Here is a 20,971-nt window from a genome sequence, read left to right on the forward strand (position 1 = left end):
TCGCTGCAGCTTGTCTCCTGTCGGACCCTCATGCTGCAGGGGAGGAGAAGCCAGAGGGGCAGGAGGAGGCAGCGGAGGAGGAAAGAGCATCCTGGGAAGGAGGGCCAGGCCAATGACAAGCCACAGTAATTAAGGGCTCTATATGGCAAAGGAGGGCAACTTTCCTGGGGTTGATCCTTCCCTTCTCCCTGTTTGGGGATGGGTGTTATAGGTGCAATGGGGGGCAGTGGCCCCCTTGGCCATATACAGGGAGGAAAGGTGGGGAGAGCTGGTTTCTGTGGGAGGAGGGGAGAAAGGTCCAAGCAAGTACCCTAATGTTTAAAACATTCCTGAAAGTTTTAGCAAGTACCTCCCCCTCTCCTGGGTGAGAGATCCGTATGAAATCAGGTCTTGATCTATGGAGAAGTGTCCACATCAAAAATTGCCCCAATTGACAATCTCATTAGAGGCCAGGGACAATCTCTTCTCATGTCTTCTAGGCCCTAGGTAGTAGGGCAGCATGTGGAAACTTGTTTTATGCATAAATGGAGCACATCAGTCGGCAGGGCTGTCTGTAGCCCATCTAGTGAGCACGAGAGTAATACAGCTTTAGAAATCCCAGCCTGCCATGGTTAGAACTTTCAATGCAAAGGATGTAACTTTTCTCTCTGGACCCTAACCGGACCTTGAAAGCATGGCAGTGTGAGGGAGACAGAAATCAGAGGTATAGTTTTGAGTAAGGAGCTTTAAATGTGCAGAGTACCCATTCCAGCTGGGTCTGAGCTCAGCCCAGCTCTCTAGTCAGATGACACCACTTCTGCAGTCTGGTACTCATGGGTTTTTTTCCTTTTTAAAAGCTCTGCATATTTCTGACCTGTGCAGTGTGCGATGCTCTTTCACAGGCATCTGGAAAGTCTATGTTCCACACTGTAGAATCCCAAGTGTCTCAGAAAAGGGGGCAGTGGCTACATGGCACCGAGTGGTGTTTCCCTTGTCTCACTGTGGGGGAGGGAATGCTGGGAAAAGGTACTAGGGCAAAGTCCCAAGTAACACATGAGATCACTGCTATCCAGGCAGAGCAGATGGGACATGCTAGCCAAGCTCCTCCTTGCAATGACTGCGTGGTTGGTACGCCTCTACCCTGGGAAGAAAGTGAAAGGGCCTAGGAACGTTCTTGGGGAAGGCAGTGGATGCGCTTCCCAGTGCACCTGCCTTGATTTCCATATTATGCATCCCAAATGTTGGTCTTCAAAACTACAACTGTTCAGTTTCAACCAGAGTTTTCCCTGAGAATTCAAAGTAGCAAGACTTCTCCCTAGGAAAAGCCAAGTGGGCGTGTGGTGAGATCAAATATAATTAACCATCTTTGCCTCTTTCTGCAATGCAGCCTGGTATGACAACATGCATCAGGGTCTCTTTATAGCACTTACTAGGGGCAGCAGTCCGCTGTGGCTGGATCCATTTTGTAAGCACTTGATGGCCTAGATTTAATGGTAACTAGAACAGCCATTAAGGTGTGTACAGTATAAACATAGGTCTGATCCTGCAAACTCATGGGAGTGCCTCTTGTGGGAGCTTCAGGGTCGGAGACCTTCATTTTAGAGACTAAGCAGGTGTGGCAAAGATCAGGGTGTTGCTCTGGGCTTGCTAGAGATGGCCCCTGGGGGTGACCAGCTCAGGGAAAGAATGGTGGAAAGGTGTTTCAAATCTGCCTGTTTTCCTGCCACTAAATATTCAGGTCATGTGTCTGCTAAGACTATGGAGATTATTGTATTACAGAAACAGAGCAACAGTGAAACATGACTGGGGAGGAAGTGATTTTTTTTTTTTCCAGCCCATAAAACTCTGGGCCTGTTTTTCAGAGGAGGATCAGCACCTACAACTCCTAAGCTGTGGGAGTTCGGCACCCCAGCGTTAGGTTTTTAAACATTCAACTCTGAAGCATTGGAGGAAAGTTATATGTGAGTACAGATTCTTCCCCTCGCTGAAAGCTTATGGGAACTCCTCCTCCACCCCTCTGCATCCTGCACAGGAGATTTCCACTGACCAGGTCAGGTTCTTTTCTAAGGCAATACAATAACATTTCAGGTTGCCTACATGAAAGCAGCTTTTCTTCAGCTCCCTTAGGTGCTCTGTGTGCCCTGAAGCACCATGCGTAGGGTGGGTCATAATGATTTCTTCTGCCCCCATTAGTGGCCCGGAGGCAAAAAGCCAATGAGAACGTTTCATCTGGTGTCGCAGCTGCTGTGATCAGTGCAGCCAAGACTTCAAAGCCCTGTGCTACAGGAGATCATTCACTTTAATGGTAGGGCTGATCTTTTAATAGAGGTGGCAGCCATCTGTGGGGAGGAGAGTCTCAGCTAGGATTTGGGGGCTGTCTTTTTAACCAACATCTTCAGCTTCCGGAGAGCCCATTGGAGGAATGATGAAGAGAAATCACCATGCTTGTGCTGAGAGGTCATAGCCTGGAGGGTGGGTGTGCATCTCAGGTGGGCTGAGGGCCTGGTGCTGACCAGCGTCGTCTTCTGAAGGGCAGCCGCTGCGCTCTCCTGGAGAACAGCCTAGAAGTCCCAGAGGAAAGACAATTACAGCTCGGAAGGCTGAATTGCTCACAAGCCCAAAGGAGATCAGACTATTTTACTTTGTCCCAGAGGAGGTTAAGAGGTGGCTCAAGCACCTACAGGGGGAGAAGATATCCAATAGACTCTTTAGCAGAGGAGGCATAACCGGTTCTGGGAGCTGATAAATTTGGGCTAAAAAGAAGACATTTTTAACAATGAGGGGAGTTAACCATTGGAACAATTTACCTAGAGATGTGGGGGTTTCCCCATCACTTGGAGCCTTCACACCAAAACCGGATGCCTTTTCAATCATTATGCTGTAGCTCAACCACAAGCGTGATGCACTGTGGGAGGTGCCTGTTGCTAGGCTGGAGGTTGGGCTAGATGATCAGAAAGGTCCCTCCTGGCCTTAAAGTCTGGGACTCTGTGAAAGTCAGACTCCTTAGGACTTGTCTACATGGGGAAATTCACTGGCATAGTTACTCCAGAATAACTATTCTGCAATAGCTCCCCATGTGGGACACCTATTCTGGAGTAAAAATGCCTTTTCTGGATTTAGCTTAATTCACTTTGGAAGCGGCAAGACAGAGCAGGGACTTCTAGGTTGTATTTTTGGTCCCATCACTGACTTTCTATGTGAGGCACTCGAATTCCCCCTGGATACAATGGGGGTGATCACTGAGCCCTGACCCCATGGTGAAATCCATTTGTGTTTGCAAAGGGCTCACAGACTGTTGGATGGGCTGAAAGCACTAAATGTTATTCCTAGTCCCTCTTCTTCAGCCTGCTGTGGGAATTATTATTGTTTATATGCAGCAGCAGCAGGGACTGGGGCCCTGTTGTGCGGGGTGCCGCACAGACATAGACTATGAGTCATTCTCTGCCCTGAAGAGCTCGCAACCTAAACAGACAAGACAGACAAAGGAAGAGTTGTTATCCCAATTTTACAGATAGGGAAACTGAGGCACAAAAGCCCTCCACGCACGCACACAGACTGGGGATCCTATTGTGCTGGGCGCAGTACGTAAATAGAATAAGAGAAAGTGCCTGCCCTGAAGAGCTCACAAGCTAAATAGACAAGACAAAGGGTGGATGAAAGGCAGGATTATTGTCCCCATTTTACAAGTGCGGAAACTGAGGCACAGAGTGAGCTTGAGCAATTTGGCCAAGCTCATACAGGGAATTTGGGGCAGAGCCAAGAATTAAATCCAGATCCCCAGCCTATACCACAAGGCCATCATTCCTGTCTAATCCAGCCTTTCCCCTCCTCTTCTTACTGGTCAGGGATGAGAACTGCCAACAGCCAAGGCCTGACACAGCTGGAGGGAGGGGTTTTCTTTGTAGAGAGAGAATGATGTCCCTCTACGTTTGTACAGGGTGCCCAGACTCTATGGTGATGGCCGTATTCGAAATGCGGATGCCGAAAAGCCTTCGTAGTGGCTTCCTTACCTCTCTTGCTGAGGCCTGTGCCCTGGAGTCCTCAGGAGGGCAGAGGCGGTAATTGGAAAACAGCCTCTTTGCCTTGGAGAAGATGGCCCCGTGTGCGTCTGCTCCCCATTTGTGACAGCGGCTGAGCTTCTGCCTTAGCTCCTCCTCCGGCCCCTTCAAGTCAGGGGGTCTGAAGATCCTGAGGCCCCCCCTGCAGAGCTGACAGGCAGGGTTGGGATGAAGCCACCAGCTGGGCCCAGGCTCTGTCCTTGTCTCATGAGAGGTTTCAGGCGAGGGATTGCACTGCAGTGCTCCAGGGGAATCCAAGCTGGGAGAGCCGGTCAGCCGGGAGAGGGTGACGCTTTCTGGAGAGAAGGACCGGGAAGCCCTGCCTGATGAGGGTGGCACTTCCTCCACTCTAACTCCCGGGCTGCCCCATCCCTCCTGCAGCAGAAGGTCCCCGTCCTCTCTCGACTGATTGAAATCGTTCTCAGGCAAAATCTTATCCGCGCCGAGTGATGCTGGGCCCTGCTGTGGAGTCGCCCCCTCCTGGTCCCGCTCATACCCACTCTCTGTGTCATCTTCACCTCTGGAAGGGCTCTTTCCCCCTATCAGGCACCTGATGATGTTGTAGCCACTCTGGTCCCTGATCCTGGGCTCTAGGGTCTTCCCCAGGCTGGCTTGCAGTTCATCCTCTGTGGCCACCAGGGCCTCTTTGGTTGAGGTCACAGATGGCGAGCGTGTGGCCAGTTCTGCACCCTTTGCCTCGGGGACTCCCCCTTCCGAGCCCCGGTGGCTGGCGGGCGAGTCGGAGCCAGCGTTCTGCTTGGCGGCCACAATTTTGATCTGCTCCCCCGAAGTCCACACCATGTCCACTGGGGCGGCCTTCAAGAGGTGGCACATCAGCTTCACGAGGCGCTCCTGGCTGTCGTTGTTCTGGACCCAGGGCAGATGTTCCCCTGGAGCCTTTGGGACCATGGTTATCCCCATGGGCTGGCCTGCTCCGAGCGAGGCCTCCTCCTCCTCCTCTCCGCTGAGGTTTAGCACCAGCACCCCAGTGCTGTCGTCATGGCTGTCAGTTGATGTCATTTCCATGCGCTTGTCCTCTTCTGTATCCAGCTCTTCGATATCTTCTACGACCTGAGGGAGAGGAACAAACCAGAGCAGAGCTCCAGAACAGGAGATATGGGGCTTGGAGAAGCAGGAGGGGGTCAAGTGTGTAGCACAGGTCAGGGGATGGGGATGTCTGTGCTACAGGCTGGAGACATCCCAGTCACAAGTGAATCTATCACTCCAAAGACAAAGGACTTTACCTCTGTTAACTGAGATAGCATTAGGGCTTCCAACCTCTCTAGGCCAGTGGGGCAGTGGAGGGGGGACTCCAGGACCCAGCCAAGCTACACAGATAGGCCAATGAAATACAAGGAAAAGGCCTTCCCTGGAGAACGCCAAGGAAAATAAACTCAACTAAAGGCCCAATTGTGTCACAAGGTGTGTGTGTGTTAAATGGCTGCTTTCCCCCGTGACTGATCACAAGGGGCGTGTGTGCACAAGTGCATCGTCCGCTGGGACTTGGAGGATCTGAGACCCAGTGCAAGAGCAATGCCCAGCCGACTGGGTGACCTTCAGCCTTGGAAGGACCAGTCTGAGCCGTTCATACGCATTGCTGGGCTGTGACCTGGACATCACTCAGTGGAAACACAGCAGCAGTTGGGGATGCAAACAGGATGTGAAGGGGCATGAGGAACAGGCTAGGAAATAGCTCGGAGAATATCCTAAAGCCCAGATGGGGATCGATGGGGTGGCCTGAGCTGGAGCCGTCTGGTTAGTCCTGGTCACTCCACCTCAGCTGGGGCAAAGCCGATGGAGAAGGGGGCTCTGGAGAGACCGAATGGGCGAGGAATTAGCAGTGGAGCCAGCTGGGAACTTCGCTCTGATACGTGGGCGGCCACGCTTCAGAACTGAGTGCCATGACCTTTGCCCTCTGACATCAGAGATGCCGGGGTGGCTCGGGGGCGAGGTCAGAAGCGGGAGCCGCGACAAGGGTTCCGTCCCCACCTCCAGCGCTGACTCAGCCTGGGCGGGTCTTTTCCTCAGTTTCCCCATCTGTAGGACAAGGGCGAGCTCCAGCTGCTGCTCCTCCGCTCTTCCCCCTGACCCTGGCCTTACTGGAAATCCTGGGAGGTGGGTGCATGGAGCTGGCGCCAGGAAAGTAGCCAGCACAGTGCCTGACGGGACTTCGGAGGAGTCTGGCCCCAGGCCCTGCAGCGCAGTGGGGCCAACAAAAGGAGACTCACGACCCGTGGCTGAGTCTCAGGCTTCGGCCTAGTCAGGAAACGGCTCCCCGGCTTCCCTCCCTCCCTCCGAGGATCCTCTGTGGCTCCATGGCCACTGTACAGCTTGGCCCAAACAGCTCCTCACCAGCTTCCCTTCCATGGTGGCCGTATCACTACGCCGGGTTCCAGCCGTGACGAGGTCCGGTGTGGCGTGCTCGGGACTCCCAGCTCCGCTCTGGGAGTGCAAAGATGTCCTTGCCCTGCAGAAGGGACTGGGCATCAGTGAAAGGGGCCGGGGCACCATCCCCCGAGCCTTGGGGGCAGCATGCCCCCGTCCCCAAGGCTCATTCCAAGTTGGGGCTCCCTGCGGAGGGTCCCGAGGTGGTGGCCAGTCAGCGGCTATTGTGATGGCAGCTTTGGTGGGGGGGGGGGGCCTGCTGGCCCACTGGGCCAGCATGCCCCCAACTCACTGATGGCCAAGCAGCTGCTGGAGGCTGATATTGATCGTGGACAGCAGGATCCCTGGGAATATCACGCCTTGAATAGGGCTGAGTGTGGGCATGGGAATCCACCCACAGGAAGCGGCTTGCAGGGTCCGGGCCTGGTTCCACGCTGGTGATCCAGCGGCAAATAATCTCCCGATTCCATTAGTGCCTGAGCCATCTCCTCCCACTAATAACTGGCATGTTTTCAATGCCGAAAGACAACTTGTGCTGCCATTTGCACCTGTAAACCTCTGTCCGTTAATGAACTAATTAATGCCCACAGCAAACCAGAGTTACTAGCCCTGTGGGGAAACTGAGGCACAGTGTTACTAGCCCCCAAGTCGCTCAGCGCATCAGTGTCAGAGGCAGGAATGGAACCCAGGCATTCCTGGCTCCCGGGCCTGTGCTCAGATCACTAGGGTGGGAGGAACGCCGGGCACTGTAATCCATGTGTCCCTTTAACCCCTGGGCTGCTGTAGATCCGATTCTCTGTCCCTCTCCCAATCTCACTGCCAAGCACCTGCTTCCCAGCCCCTTCCTTCATCCTCAGCCAGCAGAGCAGGATACAACCTCCCCCCCTCCCTCCAGCCTGATGTCACAAAGGGGCAGGCGAGCCTCCCCATAGGGCACTGTCTCCATAGCAAAACGAGTGCAGGGCTGGCAGGTTTACCAGGGTTGCTCTCTATGATGTATATTACAGTAGCACCTGGAGCTCTGTCGAGCTAGGTACTGCAGGGAGAGCCCAGCTGTACCCCCAAGAGCTCAAGCAGAGATCCTTGAAGGTATTTAGGTGCCTAACTCCCATCAATCCATAGGAGTTGGGCACCTAAATACCTTTGAGGATCAGGGCCTTACCATCCAGGTGGATAACGGATAGGAAGAGAAACAGCAGAAGAAGGATTTACCCAACACCTGCAGGGCTTGTCATGCCAACAGCTGGGAGCCCTTTACAAAGGAAGTCAGCATCATTTTATGGGGAGTGAAACTGAGGCACACAGCAGGGAAGGAACGTGCCTGCGGTCACCAAGCAGGCCAGTGGCAAAGCTAGGGTTAGACCCAGCTGTCCTGAGTCACCTTCACCGCTAACCATGCTGCCTTATCATGACAAATGGGCCCAAGCTGAGAATTCCTGACTCAGAATCCAGCCCCTTGAACCAGGAGGTGCTTGGGGTTGGTTTGATCCATTTAGATCCCCGGCTGAGTTTGGATTATGTGTAGCAGTGGGGCTGCTCAGAGCCAGTTTTGGAGGGATGCTGCTTTGGACCCTTCTCCCCCCACAGGAGCTTGGGGCTAGGGCTTCTACAGGTGCAGAGTGGTCCCTAGGGGGGGTTTCAAAAGCAGGCAAAGCACCTAACTCCCCTTGAAGCTAATAAGAACAAGCCACCTAAACACCTGCTTCCCCCAAGGCCCTCTGCTTTCAAGCCTACTGCAGGGAGAATGCCCTAGGGATGCTGAGCCCAGGTCCACCCCTGGCAGCTTTCCACTAATGATGTGGATACATTAACCCTGCTCCCCCCCTCAGCCCCTGATTGATGGGATGGGAGTCAGCTGCAGCCCCCGTGGGAGGCAGAGTATAAAGATGGCAGCTCAGCAGCAAACTGAGGGGCTATAGAGTATTCCAGGTAGAGAGAGGGGTGCTGCAAAACTCCAACCCCTATGGCTGAGGCAAAGCTGCAGGAGGAGGCTGGGGGATGCAGCACCTCCCTGGGGGGTGTTTTGGCCTCTGACCTCTTTGCCTGCCCCCACGAGGAGTGTGATGCTGTGCTCAGCAAGGAGAGGAGGCTGCAGAATCCTCTTTCTGTGCACATGGGGGAGGTAAGAAGGGGACCTGCACCCCTCTAGGAAGGTGGGGAGAGGGCTGCCCTGCTCCATGGCTCCAAAGAGCCTGTTACCTGCTCTCCATGGGGAAAGGCGCACCGGAGCTGCCTGTGTCAGCCTATGGCTGACCTGCCTGAGCAGGGGTTGAAAGCAGGTGGGTTGGCTACTTCTCTTGATCCTAGAAGTAACAGATCTAATAAGGTGGAGCTGTCTCAGGGGGGAGACATGCTGATTAACCCTTTGTGAGCCTGGGCTGTGTCACTCTTGAGTGGCATGTACCTCATGACTACTGAGTGCCTGGCTACCAGCCCTCCTGCATTGGGTGTCTCGTACAAGCTGTTTGTTTGTTTGGGACTCCTTTAATCCTTCTGCCCCTACCTCCTTGATTATTGTACATGGCCCATCCCTGAGTGTGAAGGGGCCTGGGAGGGTGGCCAGTCCTTCACAAAGGCACGTCTCTGCAGATGGCTCAGCTGGGTGACCAGGACGGCTGTGGCAAGCGATTCCACCGCAGAAGCTCCCTGCAGATGCCCAAGCTGCAGCAGGGTGATGCCAGGCTGAACAGGTAGGGTGGGGGGCTTGGGGAAAGTGGCTTGTCTTCTTTCTCTCTCTTCCCCTCCTGTTGCTCAGGCCCCCTAATTCCCCTGGTGTCTAATGGGCCTTGGTGGTCCCTAGCGGGTCTCTCGGGGAAGCAATGAGCCCATCATGGCTGGTGAGCCCTCTGGGGAGGGAAGCAGGAGGTAGGAGTGCCCTGGTGCCAAACTGAGCTCTGGGCCCCATTGTGACAGGTGCTGCACGAACACAGTGAGAATCCCTGCCCTGGAGGAGATAAGTGTAAATGACACCACTGACCAAGGGAGAGGGAAACTGAGGCACACAGAGGGGAAGGGAGTTGCATGAGGCCACACAGCAGCCTAGTGGCAGAGCTGGGAGTAGAACATGGTCTCCTGACTCCCAGTCCAGTACCCTACCCACTAGGCTGTGCTGCCTGCCACTGAACTGGCCAGGCTGTGGGCAGGTCAAGTATCCAGACGCCCCCGCTTCTCTTCTCTCCTTCCCCCCCCCCCCCGGGCACCTGTCCCTGCCTTATGTTCTTGACTACACACCCCTTTCCTTTGGCTAACTGGCCTGGGCTGTGCTGAGCCTGGGCCCCATCGGGCTTGGCTTGGCGCTAACCCCTGTCTATCAGCCGTGTCTCCACGTTTCTCCAGCTGCTTGGATGCTGACTGCAAATCTGCCTTTGTGCCTGAGAACCACCTGCCCAAGCACTGCAGGGCCCAGCATGGTGCGGAGAAGTCCTTCCAGGTAGTGCCTGCTGGTGGCAAGGAGTTAATGAGGTGGGGTGTTGGGTGAGGCAGAACAGCTGGTGCGTGATGGGGGGTGGAGGGGGGCAGATAGGGGTCTGGTCACAACTGGCTTGAATGGGCTCTTGGACTCTGACTCCTGTTGGGTCTGATGCCTGGGCCACCCCTTTCAATCTGGGGGCCTGGTGGGCCATCGCTCTGGTAGCCCAGATAGCCCCCTAGGCATAGGGTGTGATGCCAACAGAGTCCCTTCTCTGGGCTGACTCTCCCTTTCTCTGAACAGTGACTTGGAGCAGCACCTCTGTGGGGCGGGGTCTTCATCTGTTCGGTGACCCTGATTTTGGGGGGGGGGTGAGCCTTGGCAGCAGGAGCTACGGCTAGGGGAGAGGGGGTGGGGATCGTCCCAGTGCCCCTCTCCTAGTGCATGGGTCGGGGGGGGGGGCAACTCAGTGTTAGCCAAGCTGTGAACAGTGGGACTTGGGGGGCAGGACCAGATTCTGGGTCTCCTGAAGCTGGGGGAGTCTGTTCCTTCCGTGAACACATGAGGGCGCCAGAGGTCACGGCTCTGGTTGTGCTTGTAAGATGGCAAGAAGTGGGGGGAGACTAGCAAAGGGCCCGGCAAAGCCCCTGGCACAAGTGTGAAATGATCCTCCCCAGAGGCCGTGCAATGGGCCCGCAGAAGCGATTTCCCCCTCTGCCCTTACAGGGACCCCGAGCCTGGTTTGTTACCCCCGCCTAGCCAGCGTGGGCGTTCCCAGACCCTGCCTGGCCTTGCAGCCCTGGAGCTGGTTGGGGTTTGCAGGGCCGCTGGTCAGTTCAAACTGCCCGAAAATGGCTAGCATGAGAGAGAAACTTTCCCTTCCATGCGGGATGCTCTAAACGGCACCAGCAGATGTTTGATTCCCTGACGCAGGTGTCGACAGGCTCCTGTTAAACTGCTGGGAGCTCCCTGCTGAATGGGAAGCTGAGGCTGCTGACTTGACTGTCTCTGGCTCCCCATCTGCAGTGGACCTTTGCCCCCAGGCTGGGATGGGGACATCCTTTGGAGCTCCTGCTTCTCACTGGCACAGCCGCCCCCGGACGCAGCATGCCAGTGCCTGGAGGCGAACCAGCACCTCCGTGGTGGGAGGCGCCCCGCTGGAGAGCGGCTCTGAGCACAGGGCACCGGTACTGCAGGCCGGGCTCAGCAGCCACCTGGAGACTCCTGTTGTCCTGGGGTGGCTCCTTCCAGCCCAGTTCAGCATCTCTGCACCTGCTGATCCCCCTCAGTGTCCTCTTCTAGGATACTGGTGCCCCAAGCCAGACTGCGGAACTGTCTTGCCCACCTGGACGGAGCGTCAGAAACACCTACAGCAGCACCCTGGTAAGGCAGGGGTGTAGGGGAGCCCCTCCCCTCCAGTCTGCCTGCATTTCGCTGGGCCAGCACTGAATGGGTGGCATCCCAAATCAAACATGGCTAGCTTGTAATATCGGCAGGCTGGGAGGTCACGTTATCAGCCCCAGCAGGTGGTGGTGGAGAGGTCTTCCTTCTCCAGGCTGTGGCTAGGGAGGAAATGTGACTTGAGAAGCCCAGGGCTTCCTTTCTCTCCTAGTCAGGGTCTCCCTTTCTCTGGGCATCACCAGTAGGGGTGGGGGGGGGCCACGAATGGCTTGTGGGGGTGACTCAGAGTGGAGTCAAATGATGGAGGACCTGGGGGTAGGTCAAACCCCAGTGTCCTGCTGACCTTCAGTCCAGGCCAGCCTGGCCACACCTGGCATCCTTGCACCATGCCCCCCTGGTGGTGCTTCCACCTTGCTTGGGAGGCTGGAGCGAAGAGTGGGATCGGCCTCCTCCCCCAGGCAAGTGGAGACAATTGTGTCCTAAGGCTGCCCTACCTCTTCTCCTGCCCCTGCTGTACTCCAGATGGGCTCAGTGGTTTGAGCATTGGCCTGCTAAACCCAGGGTTGTGAGTTCAATCCTTGAGGGGGCCATTTAGGGATCTGGTGCAAAAATTGGGGATTGGTCCTGCTTCAAGCAGGGGGTTGGACTAGATGACCTCCTGAGGTCCCTTCCAACACTAACCTTCTATGATTCTTCATAACCTGCCCCTCCTCCTCTGACTGATGGCCCTCCTGGGGTTCTTGAGGGCTTTCCGCAGCTGCCTCTGCCCTTCCTTGGGGCTCTGGATTCTGTGGGGGCCATCGGATACTGGTTACACTGGTCTGGGGCTAGTCCTGTGTCCCTCCAGCCAGTAGAACCTGTCCCATCAGAGACCGGCTCCAACCACCCCTCCGCTCCCAGCTCACACCACAGAAGTTACTTGGAAGTGGCCCTCCTCCGTTTCCACATCCTCTCTGGGGCAGGGGTATGAATCCCCCAGAACTCCTGGGAAGCAGCCGGGCGCTGGGGTGTTGGTTCTGTCTGGGGGCTCAGCCCGTGCTCTCCCGCCCAGCGGAGTACAAGTCCCAGCTGTGTCCAAAGCTCTTCAAGAAGCCAGGCGGCCTGCGGCAGCACAAGTCCTTCCGCAGCTGGCAGAAGCGGGCGCTGCCGAAGCCCAGGTGGCTGTGCCCCAAAGCTGACTGCCAGGCCTCTTCACCACCGTCTTCAACCTGGAGAGCCACATCCGGATGGCGCATCTGAAGCTGCTGAAATATCATTGCTACTTCGCTGGCTGCAAGAAGGCCTTCGCCATGCGGGTGAGGAAGCAGCAGGGTCTTTAGGCACTGGGAAAGGGGGGGCATAGAGCTGAACGGCGGGGGGGCTGTGGGGCATAGAGCTGGCTCTAGGCATCTTTACTAGCAGTAGCAGAAGGGTTTGTGCAGGGAGCTGGCTGAAAATGGGCTTTTTTTTTCCCTGGGAAAGTTCTAGGAAGCTTTTTTAACTTGATCAATTTTTTTGATTTGGCAAAAAATCAATTCCCCCCCCCCTCGCCCCCCCCAAATATTTAACTTGGGAAATGCTGTCACAGTGCCTCATGGGAGTTGTAGTTCCATTTCCTCATGCTCCTATTGGCCTCTCCAGGCAGGGGTCCCTGGGTGGACTAAATTTCCCATGATGCACCATCTTCCCCCTCATGTTTGGGGGAGCAGTTGCATCATGAGAGATGTAGTCCAGCAGGTGATCGTGGCCCATAGATGAGACAGGAATCAGGAGAAACTAAACCCCCATGAGGCACTGCACTAGAATACCCAGTCAACCCTAAAATATTTGAATAAGAGGGATTTTGGTGGGGGGGGGGCCCTCTGGCAGGGGTTTGTGCTCGGTGACTTACTCCTCTTTCCTTGGCAGGAGAGTCTAATCCGGCACCTGACGGTCCATGACCCCACAAAGAAGAAACTGAAGGTAATTGGCCCATGCTGGAGTGGGTGAGTCACGGGCCCTTCCTGAAGTAGCAAAATCTGTCACTGAAGCTGGGGTCTGGTCCCAAACTGGAGGGGGGTCTTCTACTGCAGTGGGAAGTAGGGTGTGACCCTCCCCAATGGCTCAAACCCAGGGTTAGCTAGGAAAGACCCTCTAACATCAAACCACCACAGGGGCTGCCATGGGAGGCATCTGCCCTGAGCGCTCCGGGGGTGCGGCTCTCTGCTGGCAGTGGTTGCAATAGAAGCTTGTTGGGGAGAGGCTGGGGGAGCACGGGGGGCCTTATAACGAGGCAAGGCTGCATAGGGCTTGGGGTGGCAGGGTGCTGGGGGAGCCCCTGAGGGGGAATAAGCCCCCAGGCCAAGGCCCTGAGCCCCGCTCCTCTCTGCAGCCGCAGCGCTGCTGGCCCAGCAGGAAAAGCCAGCAGCGGCTGGGCACCCAGCGGCAGGTGCTGGTGGAAGAGAACCTGAGCCCGCTCTTCAGCCAGAAGCTCTACGTGCGGCTCAAGCGCAGCCGGTTGGGCTTCCCGGCGGGCGAGAACGGCCCTGGGCCCCTTGCCGCTCCTGCGTGCCAAGGCCAAGCTGGAGAGCGACCTGTCGGGGCTCTTCAACGAGCGCCCCTGCCGCCACGCTGTGGAGCCCGAGGTGAACCTCAGCGCCCTCTTCCAGCTGCCACCGGGCCCCAGGAGGTGGCCTAGAGACAACATCCAGCCCGGGGAGATGCTGCCTGGTGCCAGGCAGGGGGGCCCCCAGAGCTCAGAGGCTGGGCTGTCCATGGCTTTCAGCTGGTATTTGCTTTAATTCTTTTTCCCCCTGGAATGGGTGGAAGGGGAAGCTCCCTGGGGCAGGAAGAGGTTGGTCCAGGCAAATGAACCTCCCTTTTACGTTGGGGTTTTTTTCCTGCCAAGCAGAGGGTGTCTATTGAATTTAAGCAGGGGGCAGGGCTGTCCCTGACCCCAGCAAGTCTGTAGGGGGGTTGTGTTCCAAGGACAGGCGGGGTTTGGGGGATGCCTGGCCTGTGCCCACCTGCAGGTGTGACAAGTGGGCCAAACACTGAGCAATAAACACTTGCTGGAAAGCTGAGCCCTTGTCTCCTCTGGCCTTTCCTCCTCTTCCCCACCCGGTCTGTAGGCTCGCAGGGCCCGCTGGGGGTGGAGGGGGCATGAGGTGCTAACTGTGGGGGGCCCCCCCGCTGTGTTCCTAGGGCTGGGGGGTTGCCTTGGGCTCTTCCTGGGAACTGTTACCAGGCGCTGGGGCTGCTGTGGCCAGAGCCAGCCCCAAGCACTGGGGAGCGGGGCGGTCACGGAGCAGAGCTAGAATCCGCTTCCCCCTCCAGCCATTCCTGAGCCCATGGTACAGGGACCGGTCATCTCCTGCCACCCCCTGAGCCTCTGGGGATCTCCAGTTCCTGCCTCTGAGGGGGCAGGCTGCACAGGTAGAGCCCCCTGTAGGTCACCCATGGGAAGTGGGACCCTGTGTGGGTGGGAGGTAGCCTCCCCCCCTGCCCCCCCCATGGCAGGGGCTCTATGGGTAGGGAGGGGCTGGCAGCCTGGTGCCTTGCTGGTGCATTCACAGTGGGGTGCGGGGGGATGTGGACTGTGGTTGATCCAGCTCTGGCCCTCCACCAAGCAAGGCCTCTCCTCACTGTCCAGCCCCGGGGACAGGCCCTGGGGGGGTGGGACTTTTTTGTCAGGGTGGGGAACAGCCCCTGCTCACAGCGTGGGTGAGCTGTCTCATGCCCCCTCCTGTGCCCTCTCTGGGCTGGTGCATGGAGCCGGCTGGCTCAGACCCTGAGTGTGGGGTGGGGGGAGTTGAGGGGGGTAGTCCTGGGAGTGCCCAGCAAACAGCGCTGCCCTGAATGCTCATTTGCTGAGCAGTGAGTGCAGGGTTAGTGGAGGGGGGGTGAGGTGCCCAGCATTGCTCCCCACCTTAGGAGGGCCACGTGCATTGCAGGGGCTAGCCCGGGACTCCTCCTCACTGAGCAATGTGAGGGGGTGGGCCAGGCTGGCACTCAGAGGAAGCCTTGGTGCAAACAGGGAGCCCCCATTAAGCTGGGGCTCTGCTGTGTTCAGCCCCAAAGGGCAGCTGAGGGGCCCATGGAAGGACTCTGAGCTGCCTTGAAGGGGCCATTGTGGGACTGGTGCGGGCGTTGTTGCCCCCCATGTAGCAAGGGTCTGCGATCAGCTCACGCTGCCCAGGCTGAGCTGGCTGCAGGGCCCTGCTAGCTGCAGCCTCCTGCCCCCTCCAGGGATGAGGGGTCTGTCTCCAGGGGGGCAGTAGGTGTAGGCCAAGTTCTCTTCTCCTTCCCCCCCCCTCCCTGCCCAGAGCAGGAGCAAGAGGTAGTGGGGGCATTGTCTGTTTCCTCCCCCTGCCTACCCCCTCCAGCGTTCCCCAGGCAGGTGACTCAGTGCCGTGGGGGCGGCTGCCTCTGACTCAGCTGTCACAGGGAGGGGACCTGCCCTTAATCTGGGCCTTGTGCTGTACCAGCCTCCCAGCCCCAGCTGCTCTCATCTTTCTGGGCCCTGCTCTTCTTCCCAGCCCCCCTTCCCCTAGGCAGGGCTTGTCTGTCCCCCCTGCCCCCTTTGGCAGGGGAAAATGAGCAGCCCTGGCTCAGTGCTGGCAGGGGATAAAGTGCTACCCCTAGGGTGTGAATTCTCCACCCGTGGGCCAGCATAGGGTGAGCAGACAGCAAGTGTGAAAAATCAGGACACTTTTCTTTTGTGGGGGTGGTATAGGTGCCTATATAAGTCATAGGCTCTAGTAGGCTGTCTGGTCACCCTTGGAGGGAAGACTACCTCCTGCCCCCTGGTACAGATGCAGAAGTGCAGAGCTGATGCTCCTCCAGCCTGACCCACAGCCGTGCCCTCTATCATCCCAGACCGGGGCTGTCCCCTACCCCCAGCGGTCTGCTTCAAGTGAGGGCCTCAGGGCTTTGGCCAGCTGTCAATTTGCATGTGGGCCAGTGGCAGGGAGGTATTCTCCAGGGCATTGCCCAGCCCGAGAGGCAGTACCTGGGAGGACGTTGCGTGCTCCAGCCTCCCAATACTGCATATGGGGCTGGATATGCAGGAATTGCTTCCCCCAGGGTTGAAATGCAGCCTTCTCTGGTGTGGAACAGGGCAGCTCGCAAACAGTGCACAGCAATGGTGCTTGGCTGTTTGGGACAGGAAGTGAAGGATGGCTATATCTGGTGGGTGGGGGTTTGGGGGCAGGGCAATGTGGGGCCTCTGGTGGAGTGGGGCTTGCCAGGGTGGAAGGGGCTTTGAGATGAATGAGGCTGGATTAGGGGTGGGGGTAAGGGTTAACATTAACGAATGCCTTGCTGGCCGCTTCCCCCAGAACTGGTAGTGTCAGTGTGGGGAAAGGGTTAATGCCAAGCAACTCTTCTTAAAGCCTGGATGTGAATGAGCAGAAGTAGCCAGTGATGAGGGGAGGAGGATGGGGGCCTGGGGTGGGGGGGTTATGGGGACAAGAATACTGTGGGGGGGTGGAGATAAGGCAAGGGGGTGGGGGCTAGGGCTGGGATCATGGGGTGGGTGTGAGAGAGAGGGGAACACTTGTCTGTCAGTGTGTATGGTGGGCATGTGAGGTGGGGGGGTGCATAGGGGCGTGGGGAGGAGATGGGAGGGTGCAGGGCTGGAGGATGTGGTGAGGCTGGGGTGTGTGGAGGTGGGCTGGGCATAGGGGCAGGGGGGGTGAGATGTGCGTCTGGAGGGGTGCATGGGGAGCTGGGGGTCTCTGGTCTCAGCAGCTCCACCAGGCAATCGTGTGGGGAGAGGCAAAGGCTGGAGCGGCTTTCTGGGCACATCCACGCATGTAAACCCCCCCCCATGTGTCCGGGAAGTGCTCCGCTCTCCTGTAACGGGCAGCTCTGAGGGGGGCCGCACTTTGCGGCTAATGCAAATGGGCCTGGCATTTGCTTAGTGGTTTGGAAACGGTCCTGTCCTCCCTTGCTCTGGCACCTTCCCAGCTCGGGCTGCAGGGGCTGGCTTGGCCGTTTAACCCTTCGCTGGTGCCACGCTCCAGCCCGGCGAGGAGCGAGGTGCGTTGGCTGAGCGGGGCCGGGGGTGGCACGGGCAGGTAGCAGGGTGTCTCCCCCTAGCCCCTCATCCCTGTCGCCCTGAGGGACGGCTGCACAGCCCTGCAGGGTTGGTGTGAGGAAACGGGGCTGAGGCCACTGGCTTCGCTCTACTTGTGCCTCTAAGGGCACGTCTACACAGCAGCTGGGAGCACGTGTCCTAGCTGGCCTAGCCAGGTGCACCCGAGAACAAACCTTCCCCAGACCCCTGGGTACGTATGCAGGTAGCTAGCCCAACCTGCCACCCATGGTTCTGCTGCGTGTCTACCCAGTGTCAATGGCTCCGAAGAGCCAAACCTGTAGGGCAAGTGCATAACTCCAAACAACCCTCAGACCCTTCCTGTGGCCATGTACAGTGCCTGGCGCACAGGGAGGCTGGACCTGCAAGGGTCCTGTAGGCCCTACAATAATACAAAGGGTAACAACATTCACTGACAACACCCACCCCTCCCCATCTTCCTTCTCAGAAGCCCTTGGTGAGCAAACGGAGTGGCTCTGGGCAGAAGGAAATTCGCTCCCGAGCCCCCTTATGCAACTGCAGGTGGTCCGGCATGGCCCCTCTGCACCATAGGGAGTGGAGATCACCCAGTGAACATGCTGCCATTATTCCAGCCTTTGTTTGCTTCCACGGTCGGATTCTTTTCCCTTTTAAAGGCGGCTCATGCTAGGAACTGAAATGCTTTCAGGTTGTCATGCTTTTTAAGCTGGTTTTGCCCAGCTCCTGGTGTTTGCTCTTGGGGGGCTGGGATCTGGGCTGAACTCGCAAGCAGGCCGGCCACGGAGAGTCCTTGAGTGGGGAGAGCTCCAAGGAAAACCTCTCCTTGCAGCCAGTGCTGGCCCCACTGCCCCAGCGCAGTGCAGGGGGGCACTGTGGGCTCAGTAGGGGGCGCTCTCCCCTGGCAGTCAGTGCGGGCCCTAATGCCCCAGTGCAGCTTTAGCCAGTGCTGTGCTGAGGGAAAGGGGGGGCCAGAGGAGGTGCTCTCCTCTCAGCATCAGCACTTGCCCCAGTGGGGTGCTAGAGAGCAGGTTAGGGCCCTGCCCCACCCCACCCTACTCCCCTCCCAGTCAGTGCTGGCTTGTGGTGCCCAGGTGCAGAAGAGCCGGGGGGCTGCGTCTCCAGCTGGGGCACGTTCCAGGCTGGAGCTGGGAGGAGGGGGTACAGCCCTGCCCTGTGGATAAGCCCCCCTGTGAGGGCAGGGGCTGTCTCCACTCCCAGCGCTCCCCACTCTGAGCCCAGCACGAGGCTGAGGTCTCTGTTCCCAGCCCCTGGCTGTAGCCGGGCAGAGACGTGCTTGTCCCTGCCTGGCCGGAGCCCTGAGTGTGATGCATCCTGACAGGTCGGGACGCTTCCCAGCTGCCCCCAGGTGAGAGGAGGGCCCCAGCGCAGCCCAGAGCCCTGGCCAGGGGCCAGCTCCAGCCACAGCTGCTCCCAATCTGTCAGCCAGGGTGGCTGGGGAGGAGAGGGGCCCAAACCACAGGGGGCTTGTGGGTGGGTGCCGGTGAGGTGGGTGGGCAGGTGTGTGCTCGGTGCTGCAAACGGAGGAATCCCTATGCTGCCTCATAGCGCTGCCCTTGCAAGATCCAAAGGGCCGTGCACCTGCTGCCCCAGAGCCAACTAATGGGCCCATCTACCCCGGTATCCCACCCCTACTGCCCAGAGCCAACCACTGGGCCCATCTACCCCAGGATCCCACCCCTGCTCCCCTGGAGCCAACCAAGGGCCCATTTACCCTGGTATCCCCCCGTCCCTGCTGCTCTGGATCAGACCAATGGGCCCATCTCCTGCTTCCCCCAGACGCTAGCAGTCGGCGAGTGCTGTTGCTGTGGAAGGCAGCCCTTCCCTCTGCCCCAACAACCCACAATGCACCTGGCCAAAGGCACAGCGGGGCACATGGCTGGAGCATCAGTTCCTTCCTGACCCCTTGTGTCCTGAAGCCTGAGATCTGCTTCCCTGTGAGCTGGCCCTGTCTTGTGGGGCGATAGATGTTATTAATAGCTGGAGAGCCGCTGGTTGGGATCTGTGTCAGTGACCTCTCCCTGCAGCGGAGTGCACAGAACAGAGCCGTGCTTTCTTTTGTTGGTGCTCAATGTATTGGCCTGAAATCCTAGCCCCCCACTCTGTGTGGTGTGGCTGGAAACCGAGAGCCCTAGATCCCTCATGATCTGCACCATTAATGGGGGGGGGACACACTCGCTTGGTCCTGCTTCTTTTTGCAGCGCTGGGATCTCTCCCTTAAACTTCTCACCCCGGTTCTGCCCCACACAGGCCTTCACCACGCTAGCAGTCCGCAGGGCTTTTCTGATTTCTCTGTCTCGGGATGGGTTTTCCTAGGCTCTGGCTGGGATTGGCCAGCACTAACTGGGATCATTTGCATGACAATTGGAAAAAAGAAAGAGAGCTCCAAATGGATTGGTTTCAGGGCTTCCCGCTTTGTCTGGCTGGAGTTATAGGGGGGAAGGGAGGGTGCAAGGGGCTGGAGATCTGTCAGGTTATTCTGCAGTGGTTGGCTGCGGTGCCCAGTGGGGTACCCCAGGCAGAGTGCCCAGTGCCTCTGGCCTCAGGCCGGGGCGTGCACTGGAGAGACACTGGCAGGGGATGTATCACACCCAGTGCGTACGGGGCCCGGTGTTCCTGGAGGGACATTGATGGCGCCCAGCGCAGTGCATATCATGCCCAGTGACTCTGACCAGCCTCCCACCCCCGTCCCCGTTACCAAGATCACCTGGCTCCATGAGGTCGATGGCCGACCAAGGGATGCTCCAGCCTGGTGAGTGGCTTCCGAGCTCCAGCCCAGCTCCAGACCCCGGCCACAGACCTGCTGCACCCGTCACGCCAGCCCCTCCGGGAGCCGCCCTCCAAGCAGCTGCTGAGACCGAACGAGCCTCCCTGTGGCTTTGCTTCCCCTGTCCTATGAGTGGAAGTAAATATCAATGCGATGTGACATGAGATGATGGAAAATTCCCAGCCCAGGCTGGAGACGCTAACGCAGCCTGATGGGCCCTTGCTGCCTCCTGGCTCCTGGTACTTTTCCGTAACCCAGCCCTGACTCAGCTCCACCCATGGGAACAAGCCTTTCCCAGCAGAAACACGAGCCACACCCGGCTCTGAGGGGCCACCCGGGCACTGCCAGACCTGCTCTTGGCCTCTCGCTCCTGTTTACCCACCTCAGCTCCTCCTCCCGTGGGCCCCCCCAACTCCTGAAGCCACGCAGCCACTCCCAAGGGGTGGGAGGGTGGCTGGGCTCAGCCTGGAGCCACAAACGTTCTCCATGTGCCAACCCAACAGGCCCTGCACTCCCGGGAATGGTGCCCATGTGCCAGTTGCTCGGGAAGAGGGGCCACCTGGCTTCTGTGAGCAGAGCCGAGAGCCAGTGCGGAGACAGGGCAGGGGGCGGGCTGACTGCCCGGTCAGGGGCCAAGCCAGCCCCAGAGCCAGGAGAAAGCAGGAGCAGGCAGGGAAGCCAAGCGGGAAACCTGCTGCATGGCCAAAGAGAGCAAGGTGGGTGTGCCGCCTCCTGGGGAAACTGAGGCACTGTGGAGGGCGATGAGGCATTGTGGCCTCTGTGCTGGGGGCTCTTGGTTTAGCCAAAGCACAGGGCTTGGGTGCTGCCCCCGAGCCGAGTCTCCCCAGGAGTTTGGGCTGGGCGAGCCCGTGGGAACGGCCACAAGTCCCCTGCCCCAGGCTCAGCTGCAGCCCCTGGTG

The 20,971-nt window shown here is 58.0% G+C and overlaps 1 protein-coding gene and 1 pseudogene across 1 annotated transcript; one reads left to right on the forward strand and one right to left on the reverse strand.

Moving 5' to 3' along the window:
• Positions 1 to 1,218: 1,218 nt before the first annotated feature.
• On the reverse strand, positions 1,219 to 20,257 carry LOC140903766 (uncharacterized). Its single transcript, XM_073325536.2, has 4 exons — positions 19,992 to 20,257; positions 6,390 to 6,504; positions 3,990 to 5,108; positions 1,219 to 2,540 (listed from the first exon to the last, which is right to left on the reverse strand). The coding sequence occupies exons 2-4, from the start codon at positions 6,402 to 6,404 to the stop codon at positions 2,340 to 2,342; spliced, it is 1,335 nt and encodes a 444-aa protein (XP_073181637.1). The 5' UTR covers positions 6,405 to 6,504; positions 19,992 to 20,257; the 3' UTR covers positions 1,219 to 2,339.
• LOC140903739 (uncharacterized) lies at positions 8,367 to 14,101 on the forward strand (annotated as a pseudogene).
• Positions 20,258 to 20,971: the final 714 nt, after the last annotated feature.

This window comes from Lepidochelys kempii, chromosome 27 (genome assembly GCF_965140285.1).
Source record: "Lepidochelys kempii isolate rLepKem1 chromosome 27, rLepKem1.hap1, whole genome shotgun sequence".
Lineage (NCBI taxonomy): Eukaryota > Metazoa > Chordata > Testudines > Cheloniidae > Lepidochelys > Lepidochelys kempii.

What these genes read in the sequence shown, in the direction of transcription:
- LOC140903766 (XM_073325536.2), bottom strand. An exon ending in CACAGGCCTCAGCAAGAGAG is followed by an intron (nt 2,541 to 3,989) that starts GTAAGGAAGCCA and finishes TGGGACTTCTAG; the next exon opens with GCTGTTCTCCAGGAGAGCGC.